The following is a 12945-nucleotide window of genomic DNA, read 5'->3' as shown; positions in this document are numbered from 1 at the left end:
GCAGAGAATGCACTCATACACATAAAATAAAAATAATAAAAAAAAAAACAAAATAAAACAATACCAACCCCCAAAACCTGGCACTCACACCACTGATTCTGACCTCATTTGTCTGCTACTTGGACCTGAGGGTTTAAAATATTCTCCAAGTGATTTATAATATGGAGCCAGGGTTAAGGACTGTGCTGTTAGGACATTTAGCTGGAATACACAGAATCACCTGCACACCTTTAGGTTCACATCTAAATCGAAATTCTGACTGAAGTGTGAGGAAATGCATTTGTACTTTGAAAATCTTCAGGAGCTGGAGAGATGGCTCAGTGGTTAAGAACACTTGCTGCTCTTCTAAGAGAGCTCAAGTTCGGTTCCTAGTACCCATATCAGGCAGCTTACAATCATTCCAGCTCCAGAGAATCCAACACCCTCTTCTACACCCAGGGGCACCCTGCACACACATGGCATACACTCACACAGACATGTATACATACAATAAAATCTTTTTTTTCTTTTAAATAAAATCTTTTTTAAAGAAAGAAAATCTTCATAGTTCCAGGGTAACATACTACATCTTAGAACTTGGGAGGTAGAGGTAGGAAGATAAGGAGTTTGATCTGCTGAGCTACATGAAACCCTGGTCTAAAAACTCAATCTAAAAGCCAAGGATGAGAACCACCAACTGGTGTCTCCTGTTCAGTCCCAGGCAGCTTGTGCATATTTATTTCTTGGCTACTGCGTAGCTGCCTCTCTATTAGAATGAAAGATCATGAGCACACAGATCATGTCTATTTTGGTTCCTGATGTCTGTCATTATCAACTGCAGTGTAACAGGCATTTAGTATTTGTTAAATATTCAAATTCATTACCTCTAAACTATAAAGAAACCTTTAGTTAAAAGCAATTCTGTTTGCCTGGATTTTTGTTCTATTGAAATTTCCAATTTTTCCTTCATCCTAATGTGAAATACAACCTTCAAATCTATACTTTAAAAGCAATGAAAAGGCATTTTCACAGAATTACTGACATCCATGAACTGTTATTGAGACAGCATCTCACTTTGTAGCCCTAGCAGGCCTAGAACTATGTAGACCAGGCAGGCTGGCATGGAGCTCACAGAGATCTGCTTGCCTTTGCCTTCTAAGTGCTGGGATTAAAGGTATGCACCACCACACCCAGCTCTCAATAATATACTCAAGTAGCTGTGTTCAAACCACTGGTGCTCTAGCAGGCACCTGGTGCTCCTTTAAATGGTACTTTCAGTCTGCTGTGATCCAGAGTGGTCAATGACACGGGCTATTCCCAGTGTGCAAATCCCAAGGCAGGCTCTTACTGGCGGAGGTCGTACAGCTCTTTCAGACAGGGGAAGCTGGGTGCTGGTTTCTCTTGGTCACATGCCTTCTGCCTCCCTCTTTCTTGGCTGGATGATTTCAGCTCCTCCACTTGGCTCTGGAGGTGATCAATGTTGGTTTGTAGTAATTCAATTGTTTCCGTCAAGCTGTGAAGGACAGAAGCCAACTGCTACTTGTCATATTAAATTAAGGGCAAAACCACTGAAGGGTGATTAGTTGTGAGCCACTCAAACTGGGCTTTCTTAATTGGAAAGGACTTAATATATCTCCATTCTTCAAAAGGAATTAAACCTTACCCTATACTGTCCAAACCCAAACAGGCACATTTTATTCCAAATTACACTAAGTAACTCCCTTGTAGGCTGTCCTTGATAAAGTCTAGAAATTTTACCTCAGAATTTTTTGTTGCGAGGCCTTGCTGTCAGCAACTAGTTTCTGATTGGTTTCTTCCAGCTCTCTTGCTGTGACATCTAACTGCTCATAAACTTTTGCATGCTGTTCATTCATTTGCCGTAGAAGGTCCACCTGCTTCGTCAGATACTATAAAAGAAGAGTGTGATCAGGTGACAGAAACAGATAAGATAACCTGCATGCGTCAATACCGATTCTCTGGTCCTCCAGTTCCAACTAGTGCTGGGTAAGGGCTGCAGAGCTTCATCTCTGGGCTTTGCACCCTCCTTGCACGGTGATGTTTCTCAGCCCAGAAGCTCCTACCCTCGTTTTAGTTCTTTGTCAAAACGCTGTACTATGCCTATACCCCTGACTGAACTTGATCTCCTGCCCCCTCCAGGCTGGCTGCTGAAACTCTCTATAATCATATGGTTGGTCCCTCTGGTCATTTCTCATCATATTACTCAGGAAACTAAGGGTTTTAGGAGTTCTAGGCCAGGAAACAGGAACAAAGACCAAACAAGTACTTTTCGTTATATCACGATACCTTTTAAACCCCATGAAGTTACCTGTCTTAACAGGAAACAAGCACAAGGTAACCTTGATGCTTAGTTAGTTCCCTTTCCAAAACTCCTGTGTACCATGAGACTAGTCTAATTTTATAAAGCATATGCATAAAATTAATATTCAAAGCAAGATATGATAATCCTCAAGAAGAAAGGCTTGGAAAACACGAAAGTTTAAACAACAGTGTATTTTTCAGGAAAAAAAGAAAAAATCATGAAATGTACGACTTTAGATGGTTTTCACTTGTAAAAAATTAAATTTTTTCTAAGTGAGGCATTCCAGACAAAAATTAGTGAAAAAATACATTAATTTCACCAGATACTTTAATATACAATCAAAACATCTATTTTGTTTGGTTTTTGTTTTTTGGATCCCTCTGGAACTCCAGCTGGCCTGGAACTCTCTATGTGGACCAGGCTGTCATGGAGCTCACAGAGCTCCATCTCCCTCTGTCCAAGCGCTAGGATTAAAGTTGTGCACCACCATGCCCAGCAAAGCCTCCTTGTTTTTATACTATGATAACATAATCCTCATCATCCTTATTCTCATCCTTATTTGTGAGAAACTTACCAGGTTATTTATTCTGGTCTTGCTAAGGCTGCATTCTAAAGACCAAGGATGAGGGGAATAAGCACAATCTCAGTACCAGCTAGGTAACCTGAACCCCCCCCCCCCCCGCTGCCGCCCTTACTCAGTTGCACCTGAACACACTAAAACATAGCATATATCCCGAATAAACATTCCTTTTTTCTCTGGCTACAACCAGAAAGTGGGAATGAGGGTTTGAAGTATCTCCAGTGATCAAATGTCTTTAGACTGAAGACCTGACTTTAAAAATACTTAAGGTATTATATGCAACCCTTCAAACACTTTCAGGGCCAACTGCATTTTTTTGAGATAAAGTTTGCTATGTAGTTTTTTGGGAGAAACTTCCCAGGTTTTTTATTCTGGTGTTGCAAAGGCTGCATTCTAAATACCAAGGATGAGGGGAAAAAGCCAAAACTCCGTACCAGCTAGGTAACCTGACCCCCCCCCCCCCCCCGCTGCCGCCCTTACTCAGTTGCACCTGAACACACTAAAACATAGCATATATCCCGAATAAACATTCCTTTTTTCTCTGGCTACAACCAGAAAGTGGGAATGAGGGTTTGAAGTATCTCCAGTGATCAAATGTCTTTAGACTGAAGACCTGACTTTAAAAATACTTAAGGTATTATATGCAACCCTTCAAACACTTTCAGGGCCAACTGCATTTTTTTGAGATAAAGTTTGCTATGTAGCTCAGGCCAGATTGGCTTTGAACTTTTGGTCCTCCTGCCTCAGCCTCTTGAGTGCTGGGATTACAGGTATGCACCACTATGGCTGGCTTTCAACAGACTTCTTTCAAAGAGCAGGGCTAAATGATACTCAATGATATAATACAGCCCCTTTTCAAATATACTTATATAACTCAGAGGCAATGTGTTGAATAAACACTTAACCTTTCTTTAACTTCAACTTTTTCATCTGAATCTCTTGGGGTCAAAAGTGTTCTGGAAAAGTCTTTGAATTAACAACAACAAAACAATAGAAAACTCCCCAAACAAACAAATCATGGTATTATTCATAACTTGTGCTTTTATAATACCCCCACCACGTGTTGTCTGGCCAGCACTTCGTAATTAAGCGTTCATATTTCTGCACAAAAAAAGTATGAAAATTATAAATAGCCTCAGATCAGCTGCTTCAAATGAATTTGTGGTAAACTTCAGGAAAAAAAAATCTAGGTTAGTGGAATTTTTGGGGTTTAGAAATGGTGAAGGTTGTGGACATGTTAGTACCTGCCAGGTAATGGGCATGACTAAATGCGTTATTAGCACGAAAAACAGTGCCTATGAAAGCCTATGTTTATTTTTCACTGTCTGAACCCCCTTCAGTTTCTCTTGGTTCCTTGGCAAGCAACCACCTCAGCTTCCCATGGGAAGCCTCTTTAATCCTGTAGGAGGAAGTCCTCCAGCTAGTGATGCCACTGTGGCTTCTTGTCATCCACAGTAATGTGTTTAATTGTCTAGGAATACTGGATTAGAAAAAGGGCTTAGGCTCAAATGAAGGCATATGGTAGGGTTGACAAGATGGCTCAGTGGGTGAATGTGCTATCTGATTTCAACTCCTACAGCCCAAATGGTGGAAGTTATCCTCTGACTTCCACGTTTTTTTTTTTATTTTGATATATCACAGTGAAAGATTTATCGTCCTCTTTTTTTTTTTTTTTTTTTTTTTAAAAAAAAAAAAAAAAAAAAAAAAAAAAAAATCCCCCATATATTTTATACTTTATATCAAGTAAAAAGTTCCAAGTATGCTTTGGGATTAATTCACAATAACCTTAAACAAGGCAAATGTATAGTCACACTAATTAATTTAAAATAGAAGCTACTCCTGCCCAGTGCCTGGCAGTCACACATCCTCCACATGAGGCACATCTGCCTCATAGAAGGCATGTAGAAAGCCAGTTTATGAATGGAGTCATTTAGCGAGGACAAGGTCATAGAGGAGGCAGTGGTTTCATAGCTCAGAACACAGGCTTGGGGGCCAGCACTCAAGTCCTGCCTTGCCACTGGCACTTTTTCTGAGGTTTCCTCATCAGTACCTCACGGGGCTATAAAGATTAAAATATATGTGACCAGAATATGTGGCTTCAAAATATGTACCTTTGCCTAAGGACTACTGAAGAGGGTTGGGAAGCAGATTCAGGGAAGTTCTCTGCCCTCCCTGTCCATCCGCCCCCGTCTACCCCACCTATTAGGAAGTACGAAGGTTAATCACTGAGTACAACTTTAAACTTCTGGGCCAGGAGCCAGCACCAGGGGAGTCCATGTTATACAGCTCTACTAGTTTTTATCTGCCCCTTCTCTGCCTTCTGGTAAGTTGCCACCCCTAGAGACTGAAAGTCCTTTTCCTCTGTCTTGTCACTCTAAGAATTTCCTGTTCTTACGATGTGTAAGATGGACTCCAAAGCCACCTCTTAGACAATTACTCATTTCAGTATCTCCGATGTATGCCTATGAAAACACATGTTAATAAACTTGCTTGTTTTACTCTCTTGTGTTTGTAGACCTGTAGCCACATGTAGCCTCAGCTGGCCTGGAAATGGCTATTGTCTTGCTCCTGTTAAACTGTCTTTCTTGGAGCTGGAGATGGCTCACTGGTTAAGAGCACTGACTGCTCTTGCAGAAAACTCAGGTTTGTTCCCAGCATCTACATGGGTTAACAATAGCCTTGAACCCCAGTTCCAAGAGATCTGATGACCTACTCTGGCCTCCGAGGGTGCCGGGCACGTGGTACACTTATATACATCCAGGCAAAACACTTAATGCACATAACAAAACAAAACAAAACCCAAAAAACCAAAATGGTCTTGCTTAAAGGGGATCCACCATGCATTTACATATGATAAAGGTATTACATTTAAAAATTTTATATATGTGCAAAGCTAAGATGCACTTGGAAAACTGCAGGGTCTCTGGATCCTTTCTACCCCAAATGCTGATTCAGTGAGCCAAGATTCTGCAAATTTGGCAAAAACCTTGGTGATTATTAGTACATATAGATCACAAATCATACACTTAGTAGAGAAATGTAGATAGTAGACATGGAAAATCCTCAAAGTCCCCCTCCCCTGACCCCAAGTAGCTTTTTTCTCTTAACATTTATCAGATAAGCTCTGAAGTACCTGTGCTCATGTGTCCTTTGAAGGGATCTGAGTCCAGAACCACTTGCATTCTAGGCAAGGGCTTTCCATCTGAGCTGTAACTCTAGCCCCAAACTAAATTTAAGTTACCATTTCCTCTTCCCTTCCCTTGGTTGCCGCCATTCACTAAAATTAGGTTATATTGTCTGATGTAGCATCTTTTGCCATAGTATTTTAATGTTCTTACAACCATTAGTTCCTTAAAATTACAAATTACCTTAATTTTGAGTGTTCCTTCATTACTTTCTCAGTCTACTCAAATTTTGACTTTTTACAGATAACTAAATCCTACCTGCTATATTTTAAAAGTATTATGGATAATTTCAAACATATAAATGCTGAGAAAACAAGTTTATTAAGCTCTCATGCCCATTATCCCATTCCAACAATTACCAACACAGAGCAAACCTTACTTCACCTATACTGTCCCCATCCTTAGTATCTTCCAGTAATTCAAGGCATCCTCACTCAAGTATTCATCTCTCTATTTTTGAGATAATTTTCATTTCAACAAAGCCATAGCTCCTAAGGAGAAGCCTCACAGCCTCAGCACCACCATACTCCAGCATTTCCTCCACCATACCTTCAGTGTTTTTGTTAGCTTCCGGTGGGCGTCAGCTATGGACTCTTTTTAAACTCAATAGATACCTCTACCTTAGATGCTCACATATGGCAAGCACCTCCCTCTTTTAAGGCCTTTATCCTACCCTCCCCTCTCCCAGGATATGCCTCTTAATATATATATGTATATATTACATCCATATATATAATAATATAATGATTTATGTGTCTGAATTTGGGTATATGAATGTTAATGCAGGCACCTGTGGAGGTCAGAAGCATCCGATCCCGGTGGAGCTACAGTTACAGGCATTTATGAGCCCCCTGACATAGGTGCTGGGAACCAAACTTGGTTCTTCTGCAATGGCAGGAGACATGCTCTTACTCCTGAGCCATCTCTCCAGCCCTGGGACGTGCTTCTTCTGGCTGGCTCCATCTAATCCAGCAGCTCTTAGTCCAGAATTTAGAGGGTATGTGGATTGTGATGGGGAAGACTAGCTAGTTTGGTAATTTCCAATGCAAAATTGGCATTTCCTTCAATTACAAATGGAAACAAGAAACCACAGTATCAGGCATTTGTGACTTCATCACAAACAGAAATCATAAATATCTTCATATACTCTAGGGGCTGCAAAATGTTGATATATTGCTTACATCTGTTACTATTTGAATTTTTGGTAGTTTTTAAGAGTACCATGAGACCTTGTTATTTTAATGTTAATATACGCCTGAATTACTATGAATTTCTCTCTTCAATATTTGGCTCTATTTCAAACATAAGCTCTTCAGAAGCCTTTTCAGGGTTAGAGAGATGGCTCAGTGGTTAAGAGCACTGGCTGCTCTTGCACAGGACCTGGGTTTAGTTCCCAGCACCCACCTGGTGGCTAATAACTCTCTGAAACTCCAGTTCCAGGAGATCTGCTGCCCTCTTCTGGTCTCCATGGGCACTGCATGCATGTGGTGCCCTTACATACAGGCAAAACAGTCATACACATAATATAAAAGTATTTAAGCTCTTCAGAACACCTGCTCTATAAAGCAGCACCGTTCAAGACAACACAGTAACCAACTGAACTATTTGCCCATTATTGTCATCGTCTTTCTGAGAAGGAAGTTCTTGTACCTCCATCTAACCCATTTCTCAAACATTTAGTAGGGACTACTACATTTATTAGCTAAATGTCAATTTCTAGACCTCTGTTTACAACAGCTTACTATACATAGCACCACAACACAAGAGTACGAATGTCAAGAAAGACTTCATTGGAAAGCTTTTGTAAGAGGCTTTGTAGACCTTCTGGGAAAAAGCCTCTTAACCACTAATTTTCCCCTTTTCCATTTAGACTGTTTATTCCCATGGCAGCAACACCACACTCAGAAGTCTGAAGGAAGATATTTACAATACCTACCAACAGTTACATGGGTCCTAAATTGTTGCCTCTTTTATTTTTAAAAAAATTTTATTATTTTTATTTTATGTGTATGCGTGCATTGCCTGCATGTAGGTAAGTGTATCCATGTTGTGCAATGCCTGCGGAGGTCAGAAGAGGCTGTCGGATCCCCTGGGACTGGAGTTACAGACAGTTGTTAGCTGCCATGTGGGTGCTGGGATTCCAACCCAGGTCTTCTGCAAGAACAACCAGTGTTCTTAACCACTGAGCCATCTCTCCAGCCCGTTGCCTCTTTTAAAAGATATAATTATTGGGCATGGTGGCACACACCTTTAATCCCAGCACTTAGGAGGCAGAGGCAGGTGGATCTTTGTGAGTTCAAGGCCAGCTTGGTCTACATAGTGAGTTCCAGGACAGCTGGGACTACAAGGAGATCCTGTCTCAAAAACACCAAAAAAAAAAAAAAAAAAAAAAAAAAAACCAGTAATTGTCAAATTAGGCTTGTGCCAACATACAAGAAATAAGTCAATATGCAAATAGGCCCACTAAAAAAACTACAGAAAGTGCCTCTTGTACGATGTATAAAAAGCTGTGATAAAAATCACAGTGAAGCCATTTAAGAACTTGTGATATTTTAGCCTTAGAGGACTTGTCTTTGTGGATAATCCGAGAATAGCAAGGAGCTTGTTTTCACATGGTAGGAGCTTAATCTAATTATATTAAACCAAAATTAATCAGAAAAGCCAGCCACTCTCCAAGACTCAGTTGTAGATAACTTACAAACGAGTCTAATCTGGTTAGCAACTTAAAAGAAAAATTATTAGATCTCTAAGCAAGTACTTATGTAAGGCAGACACTGAACTCTGTGCTTTCATCCTTGGTCTCTAAATCAGTATTTTTTCTTAATATAGAAGGAAATAGGTTACGTTTTTCTACTATTCACCTCAAAGACCATACAAGATTCTTATTTTCTCAATTCAAAATCTGGTACACTACCTCTAATGAATCTAACTGCCATATTAAATAAGGGGAAAAGAAACAGTTCAAGCAAAACAATGGGACATGGGAGTGGCAGCAAAGTAGACAAAAACATCAACTTACAGCAATAACCTGGTACCGGGGAGATAGTTCAGTTGGTAAAATACTGCCTTGCAAGCTCGAGGACCTTAGTTCAACAATCCCTAGAACTCATGTTAAAAAAAAGCCAGACATGGTGGTAAGCACTTGTATTTCCAAGGCTGAAGAGAAGACAGATCTCTGGGACTTACTTGCTGGCCACCCAGCCAACCTAGTCTATTTGGCAAATTCCAGATCAGTAAGAGACCCTGTTCATGAAAAAAAAAATGTAGCTGGCACATGAGATAAGATACCTGAGGTTGTCCTGACTTCCACATGCATGTGCAAACATGTATACTTCCATACACATGCATGTGCGTGCACCCAGAGAAAAACAGTAAAAGTCTAAATGTTCTGGGTTGTGCCTTTCTGTCTAGAACTCTGTAGACTGTCACCTCAACTGTGGGTACAAGGGTCTTATTATGCAAAACAGGGCACCCTTATGACTGAGGAAAACCAATGGAAAAGAAAAGGCCAGCAGGATCACTGAGCACCTTGTGGAGGCCTGACCTGGAATGCAGAGACGCATACAACCCCTCTAAAGAACGCAGGAAAGAAGTGGAAATTTTGCTTCTCAGCAGAGTGGGGATTATCCTTTAATCAGGGAATACAGCCAAGTCTTTTGAATTTAGTAACAAAATAACCTTCAACAACAGTGAAAATTTTTCTTACTACCTTTTGGAAAATATATTTTCCCTGATTAAAGGAACATATTTCCCCCGTAGAAAATACAGGGGTGGAGGAATATGAAAAGCCATCTGTAGTCATACTACAGATCCTGCCAAGTGTTCTTTGTGTGTGTTTGTATATATGGAGACCAGAGCTTGACATCAGGTGTCTTCCCCTATCACTTTCCATCTCATTTTGGCCAACAGGGTCTCTCCCTGAGTACCTCACTGATATGATAGACTAGCTGTCAGGGAGCAGCCTGGCTCTGTGCCCCTAGTGCTGAGGTTACAGATGTGTATCACCACACTTTGGCTTTTATGTGGGTGCTAGGGATCCAAACTCAGGTCCTCATGTTTGCATGACACGCACTTTACCAACTGAGCTATCTCCCTAGCCCTAGCTTGCCAGGTTTTTAAGATCTACTCTTGAGTAAATCAAGACGATTTATCTTTTTCAGAAGATTCTTTCACTATAAATATTTTGAAAAATGGGTAAATAAATGATGTAATAATTAAGTACGTCCCAAACATATCACTTCCACGATCTCATCTTTTCAGAGCACCCTGTACCAATGTAGGGCAAGCATGTCACCATTTCACAATGGAGTCAAAAGGATCTGAGAGGTGATTTACACATCTCAATTCTCTAGCTATTTGCAAATAAAATTGAGGGCTTACACCTGAATCTCTGAATATAAGGGGCAGGGCTCTTTCTACACCCTCTAAGTTTAAAAAGAGTTTTATCAACTGTTCTCTCTTAAGATACTGATTTCAAAAGCACTTATCAATTACCTACTATGTGATAGACCACAAATAAACACAGCGAGTCCTCAATGTTATAATGGGAAATTAGGAGAAAGAATAGAATCAACAAGGAAATAAGTATAACATATACAATAGATATATATTTTTTTGGCTTTTGAGACAGGGTCTCCCTGCAGCCCCAACTGGCCAAGAACTCACTTTGTAGACCAGGCTGGCCTTGAACTCACAGAGACCCTTCTGCCTCTGCCTCCCAAGTGGATTAAAGGTGTGCGCCACCACACCTGGCAACATATACAATATTGATAAATGTAGTAAGGAAGCATAAAATGCTGGGGACATGGCTCAATGGATACAGTGCTTGCTATATAAGCATGAATGAGCTCAGATCATCAGCACCCACACAAAAGCTAGGTATGGTGGTGTACACCTGGAATCTCACCACAAGAAGGCACAGACTGGAGGATCCCAGCGGCTTGCCCAAATCTGTACCTTCAGGTTCAGTGTCTAAGACTTTGTTAAAAATGAACGGTGAGAGGCAGAGGCAGATGGATCTACGTGAGTTCAAGGCCAGCCTGGTCTACACAGTGAGATCCAGGCCAGTTGGGGCTACAAGGAGACCCTGTCTCAAAAAGGCCAAAAAAAAAAAAAAAAAGGCTGGGGGCTGGAGAGGCAGTTAAAGGCACTGTTTGTACTTGCAGAGGACCTGGGTTCAATTCCTAGCACCCATATGGCAGCTACCCACCACCTGTAACTCCAGTTCTAGACGCACCCAAAGCCCTCTTCTGACCTCCATGGGCACAGCACAACATGGGTGCACTTACATGCAGGCAATACACTCATACACATTAAAAAAAAAAACAAAACTTTTTTTTTTTTTTTTTTTTTTCCAAATGAAGGCTGAGGGGCTGGAGACTGGCTCAGTGATCAAGAGCACTGGCTGCTCTTGCAGAGGACCCAGGTTCAGGTCCTAGCACCCACATGGCGGCTACCATCAGCTGTAATTTCAGTTCCAGGGGATCCAACACCTTCTTCTGGCCTTGGTGGGCACTGCACACGTGGTGCATTTACATATATGTGTGCAAAACATTCATACAAATAAAAAACAAAACAAAGGGAGCTGGAGAGATGGCTCAGCAGTTATGAGTACCTGCTGCTCTTGTAGAGGACACAGGTTCCCCAGCAACCACATGGTGGCTAATAACTGTGCTTAAGTCCAGTTCCAGGGGAATCCAACACCTTCCTCTGATCGCCACATGCATTGAACAACCCGGGTGCACTTACATATATGCAGGCAATACACACATACACATAAAAGAAAATAATAAAATATTAAAAAACAAAACAAACAAACAACAAAGGTGGAAAGCAATAGAGGAAGATACTTGACACTAACCTCTGGCCTCCATACAGGCACACACGCACGTGCACACACACATATGCATACCTCCCCACCCCCAATTCCCAAGAAAGGACGAATTCTTATAAAATCGGGTACCCTGAACCAGGCAGGTATAACTGCTGTGGAGGCAAGTGCAGGTGTCCAAGCAGCAAGGCAGTAAGAACATATAGCTACAGACCATGTCCACGATTGCAGGGAAGATGGTGCCACATCTCATTACCCTCCACACTTCTCTCTTCCCTCCTTCCTCTTCTATTCAGCACCAGAAAACAAAAATGAAAACAAAAAACCCAACTTGCTCTTGATTCTCAAGAAGTTAGACCTTCAGGGTTGGCAAGATGGCTCAGTGGGTAAAGCACTTGCCACCAGCCTGAGGACCTGTTTCTATTTTCTATCCCTGGTACCCACATGGTAGGAGAGAAGTGATGCCTGAAAATTATCTTGACTTTCATATACATATGTGAACACACACACACACACACACACACACACACACACACTAAGTTAAATGTAGCAGATTGGAGAAATGGCTCAGTAGTTCAGAGCATGTGCTGCCTGTCTAGGGGACCTGAGTCCCAGCACCCATGTTGGGTGGCTCACAACTGCCTGTGGCTCCAGCTCCAGGGGATCTGATGCCCTTTACTGGCCTGTACTCATGCCAGAAATCAACATTCACACACATACACATAATTAAAAATAATTTTCTTTTTTTCTTTCTTTTTCCTTCCTTTCTTTTGTTGGTTTTTTTTGAGACAGGGTCTCCATGTAGCCCCAGTTGGCCTGGAACTCACTATATAGACCAAGCTGGCCTTGAACTCACAAAGATCTGCCTGCCTCTGCCTCCTGAGTGCTAAAGGCATGTGCCACCAGGCCTGGCTAAAAATAATTTAAAAAAAAAAAAAGAAAGAAAAAAGGCTTGTCATGGTAGCACAAGCCTTTAATCTCAGCACTCAGGAGGCAGAGGAAGGATTTCTGTGAGTTTGAGGCTAGTCTAGACTACATAGGGAGTTCCACA

General features: G+C 41.3%; 1 protein-coding gene across 1 annotated transcript in view; it reads right to left on the bottom strand.

The window, feature by feature from the left end:
• Cdr2 (cerebellar degeneration related protein 2) overlaps positions 1-12945 on the bottom strand; it is a 30951-nt gene that overhangs the window by 2471 nt on the left and 15535 nt on the right. Inside the window, exons 3-4 of the mRNA XM_008843826.3 lie at positions 1738-1886; positions 1328-1492 (exon numbers count right to left, since the gene is read on the bottom strand). Coding sequence (XP_008842048.1) covers positions 1328-1492; positions 1738-1886 — 314 coding nt within the window. The remainder of the gene's footprint in view (positions 1-1327; positions 1493-1737; positions 1887-12945) is intronic.

The sequence above is a fragment of the Nannospalax galili genome, unplaced genomic scaffold (assembly GCF_000622305.1).
Source record: "Nannospalax galili isolate Female #2095 unplaced genomic scaffold, S.galili_v1.0 scaffold381, whole genome shotgun sequence".
NCBI classification, from domain to species: Eukaryota; Metazoa; Chordata; class Mammalia; order Rodentia; family Spalacidae; genus Nannospalax; species Nannospalax galili.
The sequence above is the reverse complement of the archived record's forward strand: the minus strand, read 5'-3'. Positions and strand labels throughout refer to the sequence as shown.